Source organism: Talaromyces rugulosus, chromosome III (assembly GCF_013368755.1).
Source record: "Talaromyces rugulosus chromosome III, complete sequence".
Taxonomy (NCBI): Eukaryota; Fungi; Ascomycota; class Eurotiomycetes; order Eurotiales; family Trichocomaceae; genus Talaromyces; species Talaromyces rugulosus.
The window spans coordinates 2904749-2924453 of record NC_049563.1 but is presented as its reverse complement, the minus strand read 5'-3'; the positions used below and the strand labels follow the sequence as shown (position 1 = coordinate 2924453).

Sequence of the window (19705 nt, the reverse complement as noted above, 5' to 3'; positions counted from 1 at the left end):
GTTTGTAGACTTTTTTACGTACATTTATTTTCTTAACTGCGCCTGATGTCGTTTGCTTATCATTTCAGCGTTGTTTTGGAATATATACAAACCTCTACTAAACTTTTTGATGGTTTTCATTTAACAAATGTAGGGGAAGAATGCACCCCTGGGTAAATCAATACTGCCAGTGAAGTACTAGTAATATTAATAGCGAGTAGCTGAATTTACATTTCAAAACATCTGGTATTGTGTTACAACAACAATAAACAAATTTGATGAAAACAAACAAATTTGATGAATCATATATATTTCCCCAAGAGGACCCCGAATTGTTAGTATGACTCACTATCTAATCGAATACAGTACAATTGATTTTTTTTTCATGTGCGGGGTAACTGAATATGCAAGAACCCGCACAGTAGCAGCAAACCACCATCTAATCAAGTGATCCAATTCAGAGACGAATAAGTGTGAGTCATTGTCTTCAGGCCAGTTATCGATAACAGATAACAACAATAATGTACTAAACTGCTAGGTGGTAGTTACGTTGTGGGTACATGTATGTATTACAGCGAACTTTCACCATGTAACTGGCATAGTGGAAATACATATGCAACTAATAGAGAGAAAAAAACCCTACAAGAGGAACAACTACACAAGTGACTCATTTTCAACCATGTCGGGATACAAAAGAGGAATAAATCGTGCATTGAAGTCTGACAAGGGTGGTGGGCCAGGCCAGTGGAGGCTGTGTATTCATAGTACACTAAATTCAAAAGTAGTTTAGTTTGGTGGATACGTAATCACGACTAACGGGGAGACTAACCGTAAAAGGCTAGTGTATTGGCTATGCATATGGGGCTGGCCACTTTTAGCGTCAATTGTTAGTTCGAGGCTGATTCGGGTGGAGTTACAATGCAGAGGACTACTACTTCGGAGATTGCTATGACGATGAAAATAGAAAGTAGTTTTGACGATTGTGCATGTATTGTTGCTACACTAAATACATAAACAAAAAGTACAGGAGTAAATAGATTGAATCATGAAGAACGTTTCAACGTAAACAAACGTAAATCGAAGCAGTGTTGTGGTTGGACGGCACGGGCCGTTGTAGTCACACATCGGCCAATGGGAACAAAGGAAATGAGGTAGTGGTAGTACGTATATGCATGCATACAGAACTCTCTATAACCGCAGGGGATGAAGCAATTAAGCAGTCGACGATCAGGTAATAGATATACGTGTATATCAGGGAGGACGTCTCGGCGTTTTTGCATTGGTTTGTCAGTTCTGATCAAACCAGCCGTAGACAGTCGACGACGAGCCACAGTGCGAGTTGCTATCGCATGTAGCTGGGACCGATCGGAGGAGCACCAATGATCAAGGGTGACAGTAAGGTTCAAAAGAAAAACCATGTCTAGGGCGTATAAAGAATAGCTTGTAAAAACGGTCGAATGGATTCATTCACCGACGCACACGGACGTATTGGCGGCGCTCCTGACGGTCAGCGCGGTCGGTTTCGTAGAGAGAGCCACGGTTGGGAGACGATCGAGGGTAGACAATGACGCGGCGGCGAGTGCGCGGGGCACGCTCGATGATCTCAGTGACGGGCTCGGTGGTCGAGGGGCGTCGGGCCTCAACCAGGTAGTTCTGGTCGTAGCTGATGACGGGTCGGTCACGGTTGTGTAGACGCAAGCCTTCTTCGATGGCGAGCAAAAGACGACGCGATGCCTTGAAGCCGCGCGGGATGCGCACCAGCATCACCTCGTCACGCTCCTTGTCGACAGCAGAGAAGGCCTTGCCGTCCCTGCTGAAAACGTAGTTGGCAACGTCACTGGCGTACTGCAGGCCACGCTCACACAGAGAGCGGCCTTCGCGGAAGGTGTCGAGCGCATCTACGCAGCGCGAGCACTTGCTGGCGTGGCCTTCATATTCAGATAGCACAAAAGTCTCGTCGTCAGCGAGATCACGCACGCGCGTGACGGGATCGTCGTGGCCGAGAAAAGGCATGGTGGGCGAGCGTTGAGGAGGACGGTAGTCGTAGAACGAGTCGCTACGAGGGCGAGTGGATATGGTCAAGTCCAAGAGAGAGCGTCTTGGGCTATGAGAGGGCGACAGCTTGGCGGTGTTTGTGGAAGCTGTTGAGAAGAGAAGTAGGAAGATGATATAGTAGGGTTGACGTAGAGTAGTGTAAAGGAGAAGAAGACTGAATGTGAAAGTCGAGGGGGATCAGCAGATTTATATGACTTTCAGGTGGAATGACCAGATGGTGTATAGAACAAAATGATAGAGGAGGGGGGGGTGAGGATGCTCTTTAAAGCTCCGGCCTATGATACATGCAGGCGGTGGAGGGCCCCAGGCAACACTTAGTCTGGTACTGTAACGGTACGATACGAACGGATACGGGGCTCAGCAGGACTTAATCGAAGCCTAAAGAGAGAGCGCACGCGCCACATTCCCGCGCGCTAGTCCTGTTACGGGCTGGCACATGGCGCTGACTCGCTGACAGCTGCTCATGTGCTCCACTATGGCCCGAAACGGTATAGTTGATGTGGCTTTCGTCTTCGTATTTCGGGGGAGGCTGTGGCTTCTATTTTCTGCTAATTTCTCACTCTGTGGCTGGTCCATTATCATCTACTAATCTTCTATTTTATACGGAGTTTTAAGTACTCTAAATTTTAGTATACGAACGCAATCATGCACTCATAAGCTTCCAAAATGCCTCTGCTGTAATTTTGCAGCCTGTATTCTGTATTCCGTATTCCCCATACCATCAATTCATGTTGGTTCTTGCCCTCCATCTATTTGCCGACTCTGGCGACTGCTGAGACGGTCGTCCATGCAGGAGCTTGCATAGAAATCTAAATATGGCGGCATTTGTTTCATGACCATATAATTTCCCTGAGGGCATTCGGGGTGGGTGGGGACCTGATAACAGCCACCGGCCAATCAGGGCTTTTCAGCCTCACGGGGCTTGGAGCGTCACAAGCGAAGTTGGTGCGACTCCGCCTCGAATCCTACGAACACCTGCCAGGAACAAGTGGGAAAACCAGCTTGGTTGGACCAAAACCGCCTGTTCACGATGCATCGCGCCATGTCAACCTGCATAGACGCCCGTCCATCGGAGAAATTTCCCACACTACGAATGCAAGATGCTCGACATTAAACGTGTCAGAATTAGCCGCCCGCGCCCCTGCACTAGGGAAAAGCAGCTCTCTCGTCCTATGGATCTCCAGACGCCGCATATAGAAAACACCTCCTTGATCAAACCTCTCTAAAGAATCGTTTCGTCTTGTTCGCTCTGGCGGCTATGCAGCCTGTTTCGATCACGACCAGCCTACCGATCCGGAGGGGCAGCATCTCGTGAAACGGTCTGCCACTCGGGCCTTCTGACTGAAAATAGAACACCCGTTTCTAATTTTGTTTATGTTGCGATTGAATTGAACACAGAGCACAGAGCACTCCATATGGAGCACGTAGTATTTACTCGACAATCACTGGGGACAAGTGCTGCTGATCCGTTTCTATAATTAGCCCCGGGGGACGTGATCGCGCCACGAGATTGCGCTCGCTCATTTCGGCCGAAGAATAATAATAACGTCGTCCGGATTATTCACAAGACGAAGAAAAACAAAATATTATTTAAAAATCCTTCATTATCGCACTGTGGCTTTGGTGTTTCTGTGGCTGTTGTGGCTGTTGGGCTGTTGGAGTTTTGGCTGGTGATACGAGTCGCTGACGCGATCCATGCGCCCGTTCAGCTGGTGTCTGCCAGCTGAGCTGTAAGCAACTGGTCTGATGACGTAGGGAGGCTCTTTTCTTTACAAGATTACAGAGCAGCAAGTATCAGATATTCAGAACAGTCTTGACTAGTATGTAGGATTTATCTATAGCATATGTTAGTCAATAAGTATATTGATTCCACTATAACGAGGGTGATGGCGGAGTTTTCTATGCTAATGTCATCACTATATTCTTGGCGGTAGTATGGATTCCAAGGAGATGGCTTTGGAATCTGGCAAGATTTGCAAACATTGGCTTGCAATTACTTTCTACATGAACATAGAGTTAAAACCATACCGTATGATCCCATGGTGGACAATTTTATATCTGTTTAGCCAATGGAATATATTCGGATGTCGGATATAGAGTTCCTTCATAAGCACCCTTTTTAAGAATTACATGTACCGTTGGCAGTAAACTTAGTCTTGGAATTTGTTGTAGATCATATTACATATTCTATCAATTGATGTCAATTGATTTGTTAATTGTCAAACGTCAAATGTCCTCGTTTTCAGCCGCCCCCACCTTCGCCCCTCTTGTGTGGCTTTGTCGCTATAACTATTCATTTATAGCCTGACAGGGGCAGTCAGAATTTTCTTTGCGTTATTATTATTATTAATGTTCTTTTTATACTAGTAATGTTTGGTTGTGTGGCGCATTCAGTTCAGCTGGAGTCCGCCAGGCGTCATCCTACGAGTCTACACCAGACTAGCGACAAATTAGCCCTAGTCTTGCTCCAGATGTTGAGTCAGCCTTGCTGAAGAACTGCTGCCTGTAAGTCACAACCATAATACATAATCAATCTGCCTTATTTGTCGAGGTCACGGGCCGATGAGGAGATTTTCGTTGGTCGTTTCTAATCTGTCCTCTCAAACGTCTTGACAAATCCAATCATCGGTGGACTTTTTGCCGATCCACTTCTCTCTCTGACTGGACGTCGTCATGGACAGAATTTTTTTTTTCATGCCACTTGGCTCTTTTGCTTTTTTGTAAGGGTGGTCTTTTATCACTCACCTGATTGCTTGATCTTGCGCGGCTGCCTTGTAGCGTTTCATATGTGCCAGTCTCGTCTCGTCTGATGGTATCGTACCTGTCATGACCAGACACGCCAAAATACCATCTCCCTCCCCCACCCACCATGATGAGAGAGAGGGGAAGAAAATGCCTCTGGTATCTTCTCCGTTCTTCCCGTTCTTTCTCCTCTCTTCTTGGAAGTGACTCCGGAGGTTGATTCCTAATCCTGACTCTTGAGTGAGTCCGTCCCCGCTCTGCCTCGGACGATCACGGGTCTTGGATATCAATTGATACACCGGATCGGACTTGGTTGCGCCGCTTTTTGCTTCTTTTTGGATATTGTTTCGTGTCTTTTGCTTTCTTGTCTTTCTTGCCACTCGTCCATCGTTCCGGTTTGAGGCATTTGGAAATTCATCCGAGGCTGGCTATGATCATCCACGGGTTACATCATTCAGTCCCCTCACCCCCTCTCCTAGTATGCCTTGTAGTCTCTGTTTGTCGTCTTTGATACTTGTAACATGCCTTTGTCAAAGTTAGCCTTGGCAGTAACCATCTTATGAGGCAAAAGTGCAACCTTAGTCCCTATATCCATCCCTAGTCCACCTAAGCCTGATATGCCATACACACAAACATATACACAGAAATATCCACTGTATAAAAAAATTCAAAGACCATCACTCTGAGAGATGTCGTCTATTATAACTTTCCGCCCTCTCCACTCTTTGTTATGCGTTGGCTTCACCGCTGCACTGCTGAGCCTTGCCCCCACAATCCGCGCTTCACCTTATGCACGCCATATGGAGCCACGGTACAGCTTATTCTTCGCATCCTGCCACCTCACCCAAGTGGATCTGCTGCATAATTCCTAAATGAACCCGCATGGTCATTTAAAATCCAGCTGGGCAAAATTAAGGAAGTGTGGGAAACATTAAAATATAAAAATAATGTCAAAACCATACCCACCCGAAGACCTTCCCGAGGCCACAATCGAGTCCATCATCGCACACATCAAGGACTACCAAGCCAACCACGGCTCATTGATCAAAGTCATCGGCTCGGAAACAGAACACAGCGTGCGATTGCATCCAGTTGGGGTCAGCGTGTTTCCGACACTGTTTCCACAAAAATTGTTTGATGAGGCGGTCGAGTTGCAAAGGATATATGACGAGTTGTACAGCAAAGTGGCAGAGGATGTGCAGTGGTTACAGGAAGTTACGAGTCCGCTAAGAGATAAAGAGTCGTTGATTGATGCTCTGTGGACGGTGTATGAGGAAGTGCAGAAACGGAGAGGAGATGGATCTGCTCAGTTTCCGGTCCAGAATGTGTCTGGCGGTGTCTTTCGGTCTGATTATATGCTCCATTGGCAGGATGACGACGTAGACGAAGATGAAGCCAACAACAACAACAACAACAACAACAACAACAAAAATAGAGAAGGGGAAAACGACGGCCTGCACTGGATGAACAAAGTCACCCTCAAACAAGTTGAATTCAACTCATACTCATGCGCCGGCGGCGTCCACGCAAACAAAGTCGCTGATATGCACCGCTTCCTCGTTCGCAGACACGTATACCACGACTTCCCACTCGGCGAAGATGACATGAACCTGCAATCCACACGCGAAAATCCTATTCGGCAAGACTCGCTACCCAAAAACAAGACGATTGACAAAATCGCATACATGCTAGCCGCGGCGCTCACAGAGTACCGGTCATCATCATCATCCTCCTCCTCCTCCTCCTCCTCCTCCTCCTCCTACAGGCAACCCACTGCCGTACTGATGGTCGTGCAGCCGCACAACTTCAACACCACAGACGAAAGACCAATCGAATACGCGCTGTGGAACTGGGAAGACGGAGGCTCGCCCATCCCGACATACCGCGTCGAGTGGCAGGATGTCTTGCAATACACCACTCTGACCGAGACAGGCCAGCTACTCTTCCACCCAGAAGAAGCACACGGAAAATCCATCGAGATCGGCGTTGTCTACCATCGCGCGGGCTACGAGCCCAAGGAGTATTCCGGCGACCACGGCATCGAAACGCGGATCCGACTCGAGCTCTCGCGCGCTATCAAGTTCCCATCTGTCCTGGGCCATATCACCACTACTAAGAAAGTCCAGCAAGCACTGGCTGCTCCAGGAGGAGTGCTAGAGCGCTGGCTTACGCCCGAAAGCGCACACAAGATTCGACAGACATTTGTCAAATTGTATCCATTGGACGACGGCACACCGGCCGGTGCCAAGGGCGTTGAGCTCGCGACTAATAACGTCTCGGCAGTAGACTACATACTCAAACCGTCGCTAGAAGGTGGAGGGCACAATCTCTATGGAGATGATATACCGGATTTCTTAAACACTATTCCCCGCTCGGAATGGTCGGCATACGTGCTGATGGAGAGGATTTGCTCGCCACCGGGCGTGTTCAATGTGCTAATGTCCTCCGAAGGCATCGTCGCCGGTGATGTCGTGTCAGAGCTGGGAATTTTTGGCACTTGTCTCTGGAGGTCCGTCCCTAATGAGGGTGGTCGTCGGCCTACATGCGAAATGATCAAGAATAAAGTTGGCGGGTGGTCGTTCAAGACCAAAGACGCTTTTGTGGACGAGATGAGTGTTGTCAAAGGGTTTGGATACTTTGATACACCGTGTTTGGTTGATCAATAGCTGACTTTCTCTGTTTCCCTTTTCTTCAAATATTGGGTTAAATATTGATACCAGACGATAATTCTTATGAACCATTTCAATAGCGGTGCTATTAATATTTTGTATAATGGAAATATATTTAACAAAATCAAAAATATAATGTGGTATACCCAACGCCCATGCAACTGTTGTATGACATGTATGGCTACCCTCAAAAACGCCTGTCCAATGTAGAATAATCATTTAAAATACATAGCTCAAAAATTCCTGCCCCTTTACGGCAGTGGCAATATGCCATGGTAGCGTGTTGTGCTGTACGGCTAATGTGCCTTTGGCTCGGGCGAGAGTCGCCAGATCTCGGTAGCTGCTCAGGGCCTCTCTAAGCACAGCTTCATATGCCCCAGAGGGTCTCGAGGTGTGGACCAGGTTCACAGACATGGCTGCAACTCCTTGGCTGTCATTGACGCCTTTTCGGCGTAGTAGGTACCCGCTGATAAGGGCTGGTCTGTATTCTGTTATATAGGTCGAGTTGTTAAGACGGTGTGATAGGACCACTGCCCAAGACTCGTCATGTGCATCAATAAGCACCGCATCTGCATCAGGTTCAACATAAGCTGAGAGCTCTGTTGGGGTCACGGCATTCATCGGTCCCTGACCACCACTTGCTGGGGTCCCAACCCCAAATTGGTCTGGCGATGAGACTCCGCCGTATGGTGTAGTCACCGGGGTTGACGCTGGGTTGATCATGTTGGCTGAAATTGGCGCTGCTGGAAGTTCCAAATGTAGCCCAGGTGCGACATTGACGCTGAAAAGCGTCAGTTCGACTGGCATCGCCTTGGATTGATTGTAGCGTGCAGCAAGTCCATTCCACGCTGGCAAAAAGATTAGCTCCAAGTACTACTTTTTACTTTATAGATCTAGACATACCTTCAGCCTCTTCTTGGTCAATCGGCTCCGTCCTTACAAGAAAGACCTTTGATCTGGTTTGTGTTCGCTCCATGATATCTTTCGTAGTTTCCCATATCTCTTGCCGTACTTCTGACAGAGTTCGGTTGACATTTGAACCTCGAGCTCGCAGACAGTACGACATCAATATTTGAAAAGAACCTGAGCTGTCAGACCATGCCGCGCTAATCCAGCGCTGATCAACACTTCGTGAGATTGCTAAATGAAGGCACCGGCCTTCTTGAAAAGGAGAAACGCGCTCCGAGGTAACTCTAAAGGGAAGGCTCTTTGGAGCAGCCTCTGCGAGAACGATTGGAGGTGCATACCCTGTAATGCCACTACTGGCATCCTTCGGTGGGCATCGACCATAGACTTCCAGAGCCAGATTGAGATATTGCCACTGCGTGGGCACTGCTATCGATGTTGGAGAATACACGAAACTCATCGGAATAATCTGCAAAACAAGTTCATTCATCTGGCTCTTTGCATAGTTCCGATCAACATCGCCGATGTACTTGTGAAAAAGATGCAAAAATGCAGCAGAAATGTCGGCAAAGGCTGCTCCATGTGTAAAAGGATTGACAACATAGATGACAAAATTCTCCTTGGCAGAAGGGGCTTTGGACAACGCGGCTCCTAGGACCAATTAGAAAAATCATTACATCTCAAAAAAAAAAAAAAGAAAAAGCAGCATACCAAGATTTTCGCACAGATTTTTCAACGACTGCATTGTCCGCACATATGCCCCATCTCCTTTTGCGATACTCCAAGCCCCTAAACCATTTTCAAACGTCTTATGTCGATCTCCTCTAACATGCTGACCAAAACTGCAACTGGAATAAACGAGTCCCAAGCGTGTCATAAAGGCATCGGCACCTTCTGTTGCGAAATGTGGGTATATGCAATAAGCAGAAATGTCTTTTGGTCCGTTGGCAGGTTCCAACCCAAAGGTTTCCCAAAACGACATAGACGAGGGAAGAACATCTAAATAATCCTTTCCACGGTGCACATGTAGATGAGGAAGCGAAATCTTGTTAATCGATCCTTTGGCATCTTTACGTTGCATATTTGGCCGAGCTGAAGGCGTCTCCATTGTCATTTGCATGTTGTCGTGCAGAGAAACCAGTGTCTTAAAATCCAGTCTTTCATTTTCTCCTAGGATGGGGGTATCATCTAAAGGTGTGTGAAGTGGGACCGTGTCGTTTTCGAGGTCTGGAGTTGTTTTCCAGCCATCAATTCTATGAGAAAGTGATGACTGAGCAAGCTGATCCACCATAAGCTGTGCCAATTGGACATGGTCCTCTCTTCGAATCAAGACGGGAGAATACTGGTTCTGTTTAAAGGCAAAGTAGCCAGCCAGCGACCAGTCAGTGATGACAGAGAAAAAGTTCCCTAAGAACACGCAATAGTCTTCTCTTGTCAAGTTGGTGTCCATTTCAGACGCAATAGATAGTCTTTCTAACGAAGATGTTGTGGATCGCTCTGCTTCGGAAAGTGGACGTTTTCGTTTCAGGTTGGTCAGTCGAGCCGGCGACGACTCTCTTTCGTAGTCGTCATCGCTAGAATCAAAACTTGTTTCACTGCTGGAAACAGATGCTGAGCGTGGAATTCGTGTCGCCGAAGGGGACTGCTGTGTCCCATTCGGGCGTTCGGAATGATGAGAAGGGATTGGCTTGCGGCCCCGAGGAAATCCCACTTTTGGAATCTCGGATGCGAGATTTGCTGTTGGGTTTTCGTTTTTCTGGGCCGCGAAAAAGAAATGGCCGGAGTTAGAATATTTCTGATCGGACATAGTAAGTCCTTGTTGGAAAGAGATCGAATCGTAAAGACTTTGCTTTTTGTCGGCATCAAGATCGATACGTTTGGAATCTTTCCCCGCTTCTGTTGTGTCTGTGTCTGCCGTTGAAAATAGAAGTTTCTTCACTTCGACTGGACTGAGAGGAGGGCTCATGGCTTGTTCCGGAAGAGTCCAATATTTGCCAGGGGAAGCAGCAGTAGCAATATTTTGGTGTTCATTTGCTTCAATTTTTTCGACGTTCAAGACAGACTCGGGCACCTGGTCACTCTGTGGGTCTGACTTTATAGGGGGCTGCATAACGCCCTCATCTTGGGGTTTGTCTATAGAAATAACTGCATGCGGAGTTTGAATGTCGGCTGCTTCTAGTTGCGGTTGCTGTGGTGTTTCGTGGGCAGGTTCAGCGACAGGTTTGTCCATATCGAAGTCATCGATCTCAGGATCATCAAAAAAGTTGAAATCATCATCCGTAATTCCTTTTGGTCCAAAATCTTTGTCATTTATATCCCCAAACAAATCTTCGTCACCGGTAGTATCGTAAAGACCGCTTGCAATCTCCGCTTCGCTTTTAACTCGGGCGGCCGTTGCATCACCCAGGTTCCTAGCCATCTGCACCCCTCGCCTTGGAAATGCGCCATCTCCTGGGGCATGTGACATATTAATGTCATGTCCATCGGACCCAAACGCCTCAGAAGCCGTTTGATTCATGGCCGATGCGAGAGCGCCATCTGGTGGCGTAGGGTACACTGTACTGGCGCTTTGAAGGTCTGGGTATTGAGCCACCCTAGCAAGACTCTCGATCGGTTCGGAAAAATCAATCCTAGGCGTTGATGAATCTTTGTTCTGCGGCGTCTGCTGCATATGTGAGGTGCTAGGTACGGGCTTTCCCTGTCGGGCACTAGCAGTCCCGATCCAATTTTGAGCAAAATTCACGGGGTCATCGCAATCGGTAACGAGAGGATCGAGATCATCGATCAAGGATGCAGAGGTGAGCTTAGCCCTCCTAAAGCAAAATCTGGATGGCCAAAGAATTCGTTTGAGAGGAGACACCGTTTGAACATCGTCCACTTGACGCAAGTAATCAGCTGCAAACCGTGCATAAAATGGTTCCGACACTTCCACTTCAACCCAATGTTCTTCCTCCGACGAATTGACCGACATACCAACATCTCTCATCCATTCGACAACCGTGTCTTTCCAAATCTTTTGCCTGGCCTCCACGAATTGACGGGTAGTACCATCGTTCTTTTGCCTCTCCGCAAAAACATTAGATTCTTCAGCATTAAAAGTTATTAACCGAGCGACTGTCCCATTCGGGGCGAGCCAGATATCTGTGTTGGGTCTCACGTCGGCTGGGTTTACTTCTGTAAGGTCATATCCACCTAGCCGCGAGATCCCTTCTTGGTAGGCGGTATGCAGAGAGATGATGACCTTTCCGGTCAAAGAAAGTTCTATTCGTAGAGTAGTCAAAGCAGGAAGCGTGTCTGCGTTGCCATCGGCTATTGCCAGACCGCCGAAAAAGCTCGGTTCAATTGGCGTAAATAATGTCCGAGCGCCCAATGGGATCGCATCAAGACGACGCACAAGTTGCAGACTGACGAGTCCCGCAACGGCAGATACAAATGATGCATAGAGAACAGTAGAATTTGTCCGACCGGAAGTTGAAGACGGGTCGGCAGATAGAGACCTAATGAGGTCAGTAGCCGTTATACTACCTGAAGCAGAGACTGTTGAAATTGTCAGCAAACTTGGGCAGACATCTTGGATTAGCGCGAGATACTTGCCCTTGAGCGAAGTGCTTCCAATAAGTAACTTTTCCGGGTCTTTTAAGTCTTGGTTTGGCGATTCCTGGGCAAGCGAATCCACACATTCAAAACCTGGGGTAGAAGAGAATATCCATAGACCAAGCCGTCTAGGATAGTATGAGACTAGACAGCCAAGGTTTCTCAGTTTGATCTCTAGGTCCTTGAGTCTGCTCAGGAGCTTTAAAATGCTGTAGCCGTTGCTTGCGACAGTTTCCGAAGCCTGAGTGCTGATGTTGGTCTCTTCATTGTAGATTCTCCAGTATATCACAGAAAAGCCATTCTGCGCAAAAGTTCAGCCCCGGCACAAATCCTGACATGTTAAAAAAATGTGATACTCACAATAACACTGATATTAGTGATGGCGTCACCTGGAAATTCCATCATCACAATGACAAAGGCTCTCCGGCCGGACGATCAAGGCCGTTCACCAACGAAATAAAAAAGAAACCGGACTCTACTTGTGCACGTGGTTTCATTTCCACGGGCGCATTTGTTGCAGGCCTTGAGACATGAGGGAAACAGGGTAGAAAACTGTGCTGTTGCCACATCGATATCAAGGCCGAGATCAGGAGCCTCTACCGAGCGTCTCCATGCCGGAGGAACATCAGCTTCTGAATCAGTGGACGGAACGAGGGGATAAGAAGAGCCGAAATGCAGTTTCTAGTAGAAAAAAATGATAAAGGCGATGAAAAATATGCCCAGACTGAAACAACAGGACCGCGCAGGGTTGTTTTTATGTCCTGTCGACGCCGCCAAATTATTATTGATGTTGCCCCGGGGCAAGAACGCGCCCAATCAGCTCCGGCGGGATTCGGTGGACGAAGGTGTGGAGAGGCCGAGTCACGTGGAGGGGAAGCCATGCCGATTGCCGTTAGTGCTGCTCCGGTTTTTTTCTCTCTAGTTTCTGGTTATCTCCGAACTTTTTTTTTTTTTGGAGAAGCTTTAGAAACAGAGAATTTTTTTTCTTATCCTGATCAGCATCCGATGGGAGGAGGTCCGGGTCGTCAAAAATGAAACTCTCAACTCAGTCATCTGTTCCGGTCTATACGATTTCAGGCTCCTCGACAGCCCGGCCACTTCCAGAATGGCTTGCCAGGCGGAGGAAGCGCAGTCTGAAGAACGACCCAGAATACGCCAACAGGGTCGAGCTGCTGCAAGATTTTGAATTCGAAGAAGCTAGCCAATGTATTCGCGTCAGTGAGGATGGCCAATGGGTTATGAGCACAGGTAATTTGTTCTTCACTTTTTTTTTCATAAAAAAGAAAAAATCTTCATGTGCTAAGCTTGCCTATTACAGGTACATACAAACCGCAAATGCACACCCATTATTTGCCACATCTGTCGCTCTCTTTCGCCCGCCACACCATATCGCTCAATACGACGTTTCTTTTGCTGTCTTCCGATTACTCGAAGTCATTGCATCTGCAGGCAGATCGATCCCTCGAGTTCCACACCCCCCAAGGATGTCACTATACAATGCGACTACCCCGCTACGGTCGCGATCTCGTTTACGACCGACAGTCGACCGAAGCTCTTGTCCCAGCAGTGGGAGTCAATCAAGATGGCAGCGGTGAGGTGTTCCGCCTGAATTTAGAAGCAGGTCGATACTTGCGCAGCTTTGAAGTTGACGTGGGCGGAGACGATTTTCACTCTACCGGCGGCGGTACTTTGCAAGGCGGCATTAATACAGGATCGGTTAATACGGGTACTATTGCTGAAGAGAGTCACAACCTTCTCGCTTTTGGCACTTCGATTGGCACTGTTGAACTGTGGGACTCGAGAGCTCGAGGCCGCGCGGGGATTTTGCTGCCACCGTCACAGTCCCAGCCGGGAGAGATGCGACACGAGATTACTGCTTTGGAATTCGACAGATCGGGCTTGAATCTGGTGACGGGGTCTTCCAATGGGCTCATGCACCTGTACGATCTACGATCCCCCGTGCCGTATCTCAAGAAGGACCAGGGCTATGGCTATCCGATCCACACGTTGAAGTTTCTCAACCCATCTTCGCGAACACGCGAGCAAACACTGGAACCAAAAATACTTTCTTCGGATAAGAGAATTATCAAGATCTGGGACCCTCGGAACGGAGCCCCGTGGACCTCGGTCGAACCGGCCGTGGACATTAACAGTGTTGCGTGGTGCCAGGATAGCGGTATGATATTGACAGCAAACGAGGGAAGGCAACAGCATGCCTTTTTCGTTCCCCAGCTTGGCCCAGCTCCCAAATGGTGCTCGTTCCTGGACAACCTTGTGGAAGAAATGGCCGAGGACCCCAACGATCCTCAAGCATTCACCGGAAACCAGGCAACATCCGTGTACGACAATTATAAATTCTTGACCACTGCTCAACTGCGCACTCTGAACCTGGACCATCTGATTGGACGAACCAACCTGCTACGACCATACATGCACGGCTACTTTGTCGCCCAAAGACTGTACGAAGAAGCGCGACTCATCACAAACCCTTACATCTGGGAAGAAGAACGCGCGAAGCGAGTCAAAGAGAAAATCGACCTGGAGCGCGAAAGCCGGATTCGCGGGAAGAAGAAAGCCGCCGTCAAAGTTAACAGAAAACTTGCCGAGAAGCTACTTGACAAGCAAGAAAAAGTCGAGCGTCGCAACGCCAAACGCGTGCTGGACCAAGGTGGCGATGAGAAAATGGAAGATGCTCCTGCGGATACAACTGCCACCACTACTACTGAGACATCTTCTGATAAGGGCTTGTTGGGTGATAGTCGATTCAAGCAGATGTTCGAAGACACCGAGTTCGCCGTGGACGAAACGTCTTATGAATACATGATGCTCAACCCGAGCAGCAACATAACCCCCAACACCGGAGATCGCGCAGAACGCAAGGAACGTGGTCTCACTGCTGTCGAGCAAGAAGCCGCCGACGAGACACCAGGATCTAGCAGCGACGACGACGACGATGATGACGACGACAACGACAACGCCAACAAGGTAGACGACAACGATAAACGATACACAAAACCCCAGCAGGCCACAGAAGACATATCCTACAAACGCAGCCGAAAACCATACACAAAAATGCAAGTCTCATCATCGTCATCTAGACGAGCAGGACCCGGCGCCTCCCGGGACCGGTCCTTCGAGTCTCGCGCGCAAAAGATGCGTCCTTCTACCAACAATAGGGATAGGACTGGTCGACGCAGTGCTGTCGGCGAGAAAGAGTTTACTTTTACGCCTCATAACGCAAAGGCTAACAACAACAAGTCTCGAGAAGCAGAGCCTGTCAGACTGGCCGAGGATTATCGAAGCAAGGCACGCCGTAGCGCATCAGGGAATGCCTTCCGTCGCATGTGAAAAAGCGGAGTGAAGGAGCGGAGAAAAAAGAAATAATGAATTAGTACATTTCTAGGGTCGTCGAAGATGTTCCAAAAGACTCGACGCATGTGGATATGATAATGAAACCAGATGTCTCAGCTGCTGTCTGTCACACCCGTGATCAAATCCTGATGATATCTGTATCATCCAACCAGAAATAGGGACTTGAGTTGCACCCACAGTGCTCATCCTTACTCGCAGCGAGACATCACATGCTTTCTAACTTTTGAATACTGTAATTTATTTACCAGAGATGACCGTTCTTCGTGGAGAGATAAAAAGTTGAGATAGATTGATTGAGATACCCGTTTAGATTTGTTGAAATTCATCAATGTAAAGATTCAGACAATTCAACCAAACTGTAAGGAAAAGGACATAAACGAAAAGGGTCCTCTCATGCAAAAATGATCACCTTTTTATACCTCCCATGCGGTTTCCAGTGAATAAACCAAACACCGGCCAAACAAAAAAAAAGTCATGCCAATCGAGGTAAAAGGATATCAAAAGTGACAATTCAAACAAAACATAGCATGCAAACACAGTTCCGACCAATTTGATTCAAGACATGGGTGCGAAGAATAAAAAGTAATTAACCCAAATAAAAAGTCAGCATTCTCCAGTAATCAATGCTAAATGAAGACAGAGGCTGGGACTTGTCTGAATGCGAAGTATAAAAAAAAATACAAAACGAAGAAAAAAACAATAGTCTTTCGAGTCGTAAACTTCTATGTAGCATGCGGCATAACAATCTTTCTGTGCTCTTCACCCGCACAATCTATTTGTGCAACGGGGTGAGCACTAGTGAGGTGAACATATAGATTTTAGAACTAGTGTTTCCACAGTTCCCTGAGTAAGCCCCATTTCCGGGGGGGGGGTAGAATATGGGATGAGGGGGTGCTGTCGGGAATCTTCTTGCATCTTGGAAGTAATGCAAAGTCGTGGGCAGTCGTAGGAGTGCGATAGGCCATTTAGGATAACATAATCCATTCATCGAAGCAGCTACAGTCGTTATTGCCATGCATGGAAACTTGGCATGCCAGCACCTCGTCTTCCGCTACCGCGTCTGGATCCTCCAGAGTTTGCACTCGATTCACCACCAACGCTGCCCCGTCGACTTTCTTCAAGACTTCTTCTCGATGAATGGAAATCACTCATCGCAAATAAAAGCGGCTCATCCTCTTCAGAGTTCATGGCATGCTGTGCTGTCGATCTTCCAGGGCCGGATCGTTGGGCTGCTCCGCGTCGAATATCCATCATTGAGTTTCCACTATTGCTTCCACTAGCACTCGGGTCACGGTCACGCTCACGTTCTGCCAAGTGTGACGGAATTGCACTTCCACGTGACAGGCTTCCGGAGGCAGAACTATGTGATTGTGGCCCCGCAGACGAGCCTCGTCCACGACTGTGCGACAAGGGAGTCTGATATGGGTGGTTTGATGACGCCGCGCCGGGCACGAAAGCTCCACGCTGAGAACCAAAGTCTCGGGCAGGGCTCGGTGTTTGCAGAGCATTGTTAGCTCCTTCGTCGGTTGGTGGCGCTGCTTCTGAGCTTCGTTGACCGGTGGTATCCCCTGCATCGACATTATCTTGTTGGCGTAACCGAGTACTCAGGCTCAGACTAGCCCGCTCTTCTGCGCCTAGAGACACACTTCTCATTGCAAAAGGAAATATTTCTTCCTCATCACCACCACCACCACCCGTGCTAATTCGACGATTTTGAGCAGCGGAGCTCGAACGTCGGTAGCTGGGACCCAAGGGTCTCGGAGATTTGGGAATGTCAATTGCACCTGGACGATTGGAACGGTGTGCTGTGTCGTAGCTTGTGCTCTCTTCAGTCTGAGAGTCTTGTTCGGCACCTGCCTGTCGCAAGGGCGAGTCTCGTTCCCGGTCATTGTAACTGACAATACTATTCGAGCTTAAACGAGAGGGAATCGCAGGTGTATGAGGTGTATGTGGTGAAATGGGTTTTCCTGGAGATGAAGCCGTGGAGATGGATGTACCAGCAACCATTGGTGGGATACTGGACAATTGTCGACTAGACGATGCTGATGAGCGTTGCATTAGCAGGGAAGACGACATGGAATCGGATAGAGCAGCATTTGAGTCTCGCATTTTCTGGAATCGAGTGAGAGCAGCAGATGTTCTGCGAGTTGCAGCATCCACGGCAGCAGCTTTGACAGGATTCAAGAGATCTTTTCTTAAGTCCAAGAGCTTGAGGAAATCGGATATGTTTTCATCATCGGTCTGGAGAGATTCTCCACTGTTGCCTGCTGGTTCGGCCAAAATCCCAGATCCAGGCTGGGCATTGGAAGAAGTTGCACTGGCTTTTCCGCTCGATGTATTGTCTTCGTCTATACGTACGTTGCCACCAGAAGATAACCTCCCCCGTCGATGACTGAAGGAACTACTGTATTTTGATGTAGGGGCAGGTCTCGGAGAGCTGGATGCTGACGATGATATAGCTTGTTCTGAGGCTGGTAGCCGTCCTGCAGAGGCTGGTACAGCTGGTGGAGGCATCGCTCTTGGGTCGTTCACACTCCCTGGCGTCGTATTAACACGGCCCGTCGTTGTACGCGGCGATGCGCCCAGGGGAGGATCCACTAAAGATGGTGATGCAGACAACGGTGGAGCTTTAAAAGGATGAAATGATACCGATGGTCGTCTGGCCATGCTCAAACTACTTTCGTTGGCCAAGGCGGCGGTACGGCCTCCTTGCCCAACTTTGGCTGCGGGAAGGAGTCTTCGGGGAGGAGACATCGAAGACGGGGATGGGTTGCCTAGATCGCGAGCTGCCCGCAAGGTCGATATGGGGCTGGCGCCGGTCGTCGGGCCTACTTGATGAAAGGTTGAGAGACTTCCATAAGCCTGAGTACGATCTGGCTGCCCCAAGCCCCGACCAGCAATAGGCAGAGATCCTTGTGCAAGTGGTTTATTGGCTTCTTCAGACGGCAACGAAGGCAGGAAATAGGTGTCATCAGCACCCATAAACCGAGAACTCAAGAGAGCTTCGGAGTCATCAACCCTGAAATCAACATGGCGACGGTAGGTCACTTGAATCGAGAAGGGCCCAGCAGGTGAATCGGTGGCGCCAAAGGAATACGTATCGACAATCTTTTCGTTTCCTGTTTGCAAGGGGATACTTAGGTTATCGAGAGTGGACAGACGATCTTCATCTCGGGCTTCGCGAATTCGATATCGAATTTGTAGCACAGGATTGTTCCTCATAATACCAGGTCGCTTGATCACCTTCCAGGCTGGGAGGAATCTTGAATATGCATGTAAAGACCGGAAGAGAACGATACTCTTTTTATAGACCGCTGGTAAGATGACACCCAAATCCGACGGTAGTTTTGACGATGATTCGCCTAGCTCTACTCTCCACCTCTCTAGAATGACTTCTTTTGGTCTTGACATCACCCCGGGATCTTGCGAGGCGGCCAGAGCTTCCAATACATCCCAGCGCTTTCCGTTCTCGTCTATGAGAACCAAGGTTTGGCTGTTCGTCAACGGTTTGGCATCCAGGTATGTTTCGATCACCATTGGCGGCGGCCGATTGTCGATAGCATCGCATGTTTTCCATTTTCGGATGCTTTCTCGATATTCGTCGGTTTCGTCGATATCAATGTTGAACTGTGTTAAACAAAACAACGAAGTTAATCAAATGCTATTTTATTTGACAGCGCAGATGGGAAACCAGCAAGAATGTTGAAGGGCTTACCCAGCGGTTGACTTTTGGCTTGTCCGATCCTTTGCTGAAAAGCGGTGGAAGGTCAACTCGTGCGCGTAATATAATCAAGGCGGCTTTCGTATGGTAATTCTATTATTCAAAGGAGGAATAGTTAGCCAATATACACGTAGCTTGAAAGGTGGCCAACGCACAAATATGATCTGATTAAGCCTCGTTATGGCTTCCTTTGCGGGAGCGACGGCCTCGACACCAGAATCAATACCCAGGCCTCTTGTGGTGTCCAATGCAGTTCCTGTGGGCGGCCTATCGTCGTCCTGATCTCTAGGGGCATCGTCCCTAGCAGGGCCTGGTTGGCGCTGATTAGGCTGCCGTGAGGGCAGCGGTGATCGTGGATGCTGATGCATTGTATTGTATGTGTTGGCGGGTGCCTTCCACCCTCGCTGTTGGGAGCGAAAACGACCAGACGGATAACGGTTGAGATCCGAATTTGTCAGGACTCTGAGGAAAAAAGATATAAGGGAGCCAAAACTGAGCTATCAGGCGGGACAAGGAAAGGTGCAATATCCTGCCATGCTAACTAAACGAGGCTGAGTTGTGGACGATATGCTTTTAGAAAAGCACGAGTTGGTGGCCGGGAGAGTAACCAAAAACGAAGTCGAGGGAGGCAGAAGGGAAAAGGATGCACATTGTAGGTCAATCAGGA

At 48.4% G+C, this 19705-nt stretch overlaps 5 protein-coding genes across 5 annotated transcripts; 2 read left to right on the top strand and 3 right to left on the bottom strand.

Moving 5' to 3' along the window:
- Positions 1–1446: 1446 nt before the first annotated feature.
- On the bottom strand, positions 1447–1992 carry TRUGW13939_05863 (uncharacterized protein; the record flags this gene model as incomplete). The annotated part of the gene is made up of 1 exon (XM_035489021.1): positions 1447–1992. One exon carries the CDS (start codon positions 1990–1992, stop codon positions 1447–1449), a length of 546 nt encoding a protein of 181 aa, XP_035344914.1.
- A 3731-nt stretch (positions 1993–5723) lies between these two features.
- On the top strand, positions 5724–7442 carry TRUGW13939_05862 (uncharacterized protein; the record flags this gene model as incomplete). The annotated part of the gene is made up of 1 exon (XM_035489020.1): positions 5724–7442. One exon carries the CDS (start codon positions 5724–5726, stop codon positions 7440–7442), a length of 1719 nt encoding a protein of 572 aa, XP_035344913.1.
- Positions 7443–7664: 222 nt separating this feature from the next.
- TRUGW13939_05861 (uncharacterized protein) lies at positions 7665–12332 on the bottom strand (the record flags this gene model as incomplete). Its single annotated transcript, XM_035489019.1, has 4 exons — positions 7665–8293; positions 8349–9002; positions 9063–12246; positions 12306–12332. Coding segments are annotated over 4 exons (4494 nt in total), but the record flags the coding sequence as incomplete, so codon positions are not given.
- A 644-nt stretch (positions 12333–12976) lies between these two features.
- TRUGW13939_05860 (uncharacterized protein) lies at positions 12977–15293 on the top strand (the record flags this gene model as incomplete). The annotated part of the gene is made up of 2 exons (XM_035489018.1): positions 12977–13193; positions 13264–15293. The coding sequence occupies 2 exons, from the start codon at positions 12977–12979 to the stop codon at positions 15291–15293; spliced, it is 2247 nt and encodes a 748-aa protein (XP_035344911.1).
- Positions 15294–16322: 1029 nt separating this feature from the next.
- Positions 16323–19406, bottom strand: TRUGW13939_05859 (uncharacterized protein; the record flags this gene model as incomplete). The annotated part of the gene is made up of 3 exons (XM_035489017.1): positions 16323–18944; positions 19033–19131; positions 19194–19406. 3 exons carry the CDS (start codon positions 19404–19406, stop codon positions 16323–16325), a joined length of 2934 nt encoding a protein of 977 aa, XP_035344910.1.
- Positions 19407–19705: the final 299 nt, after the last annotated feature.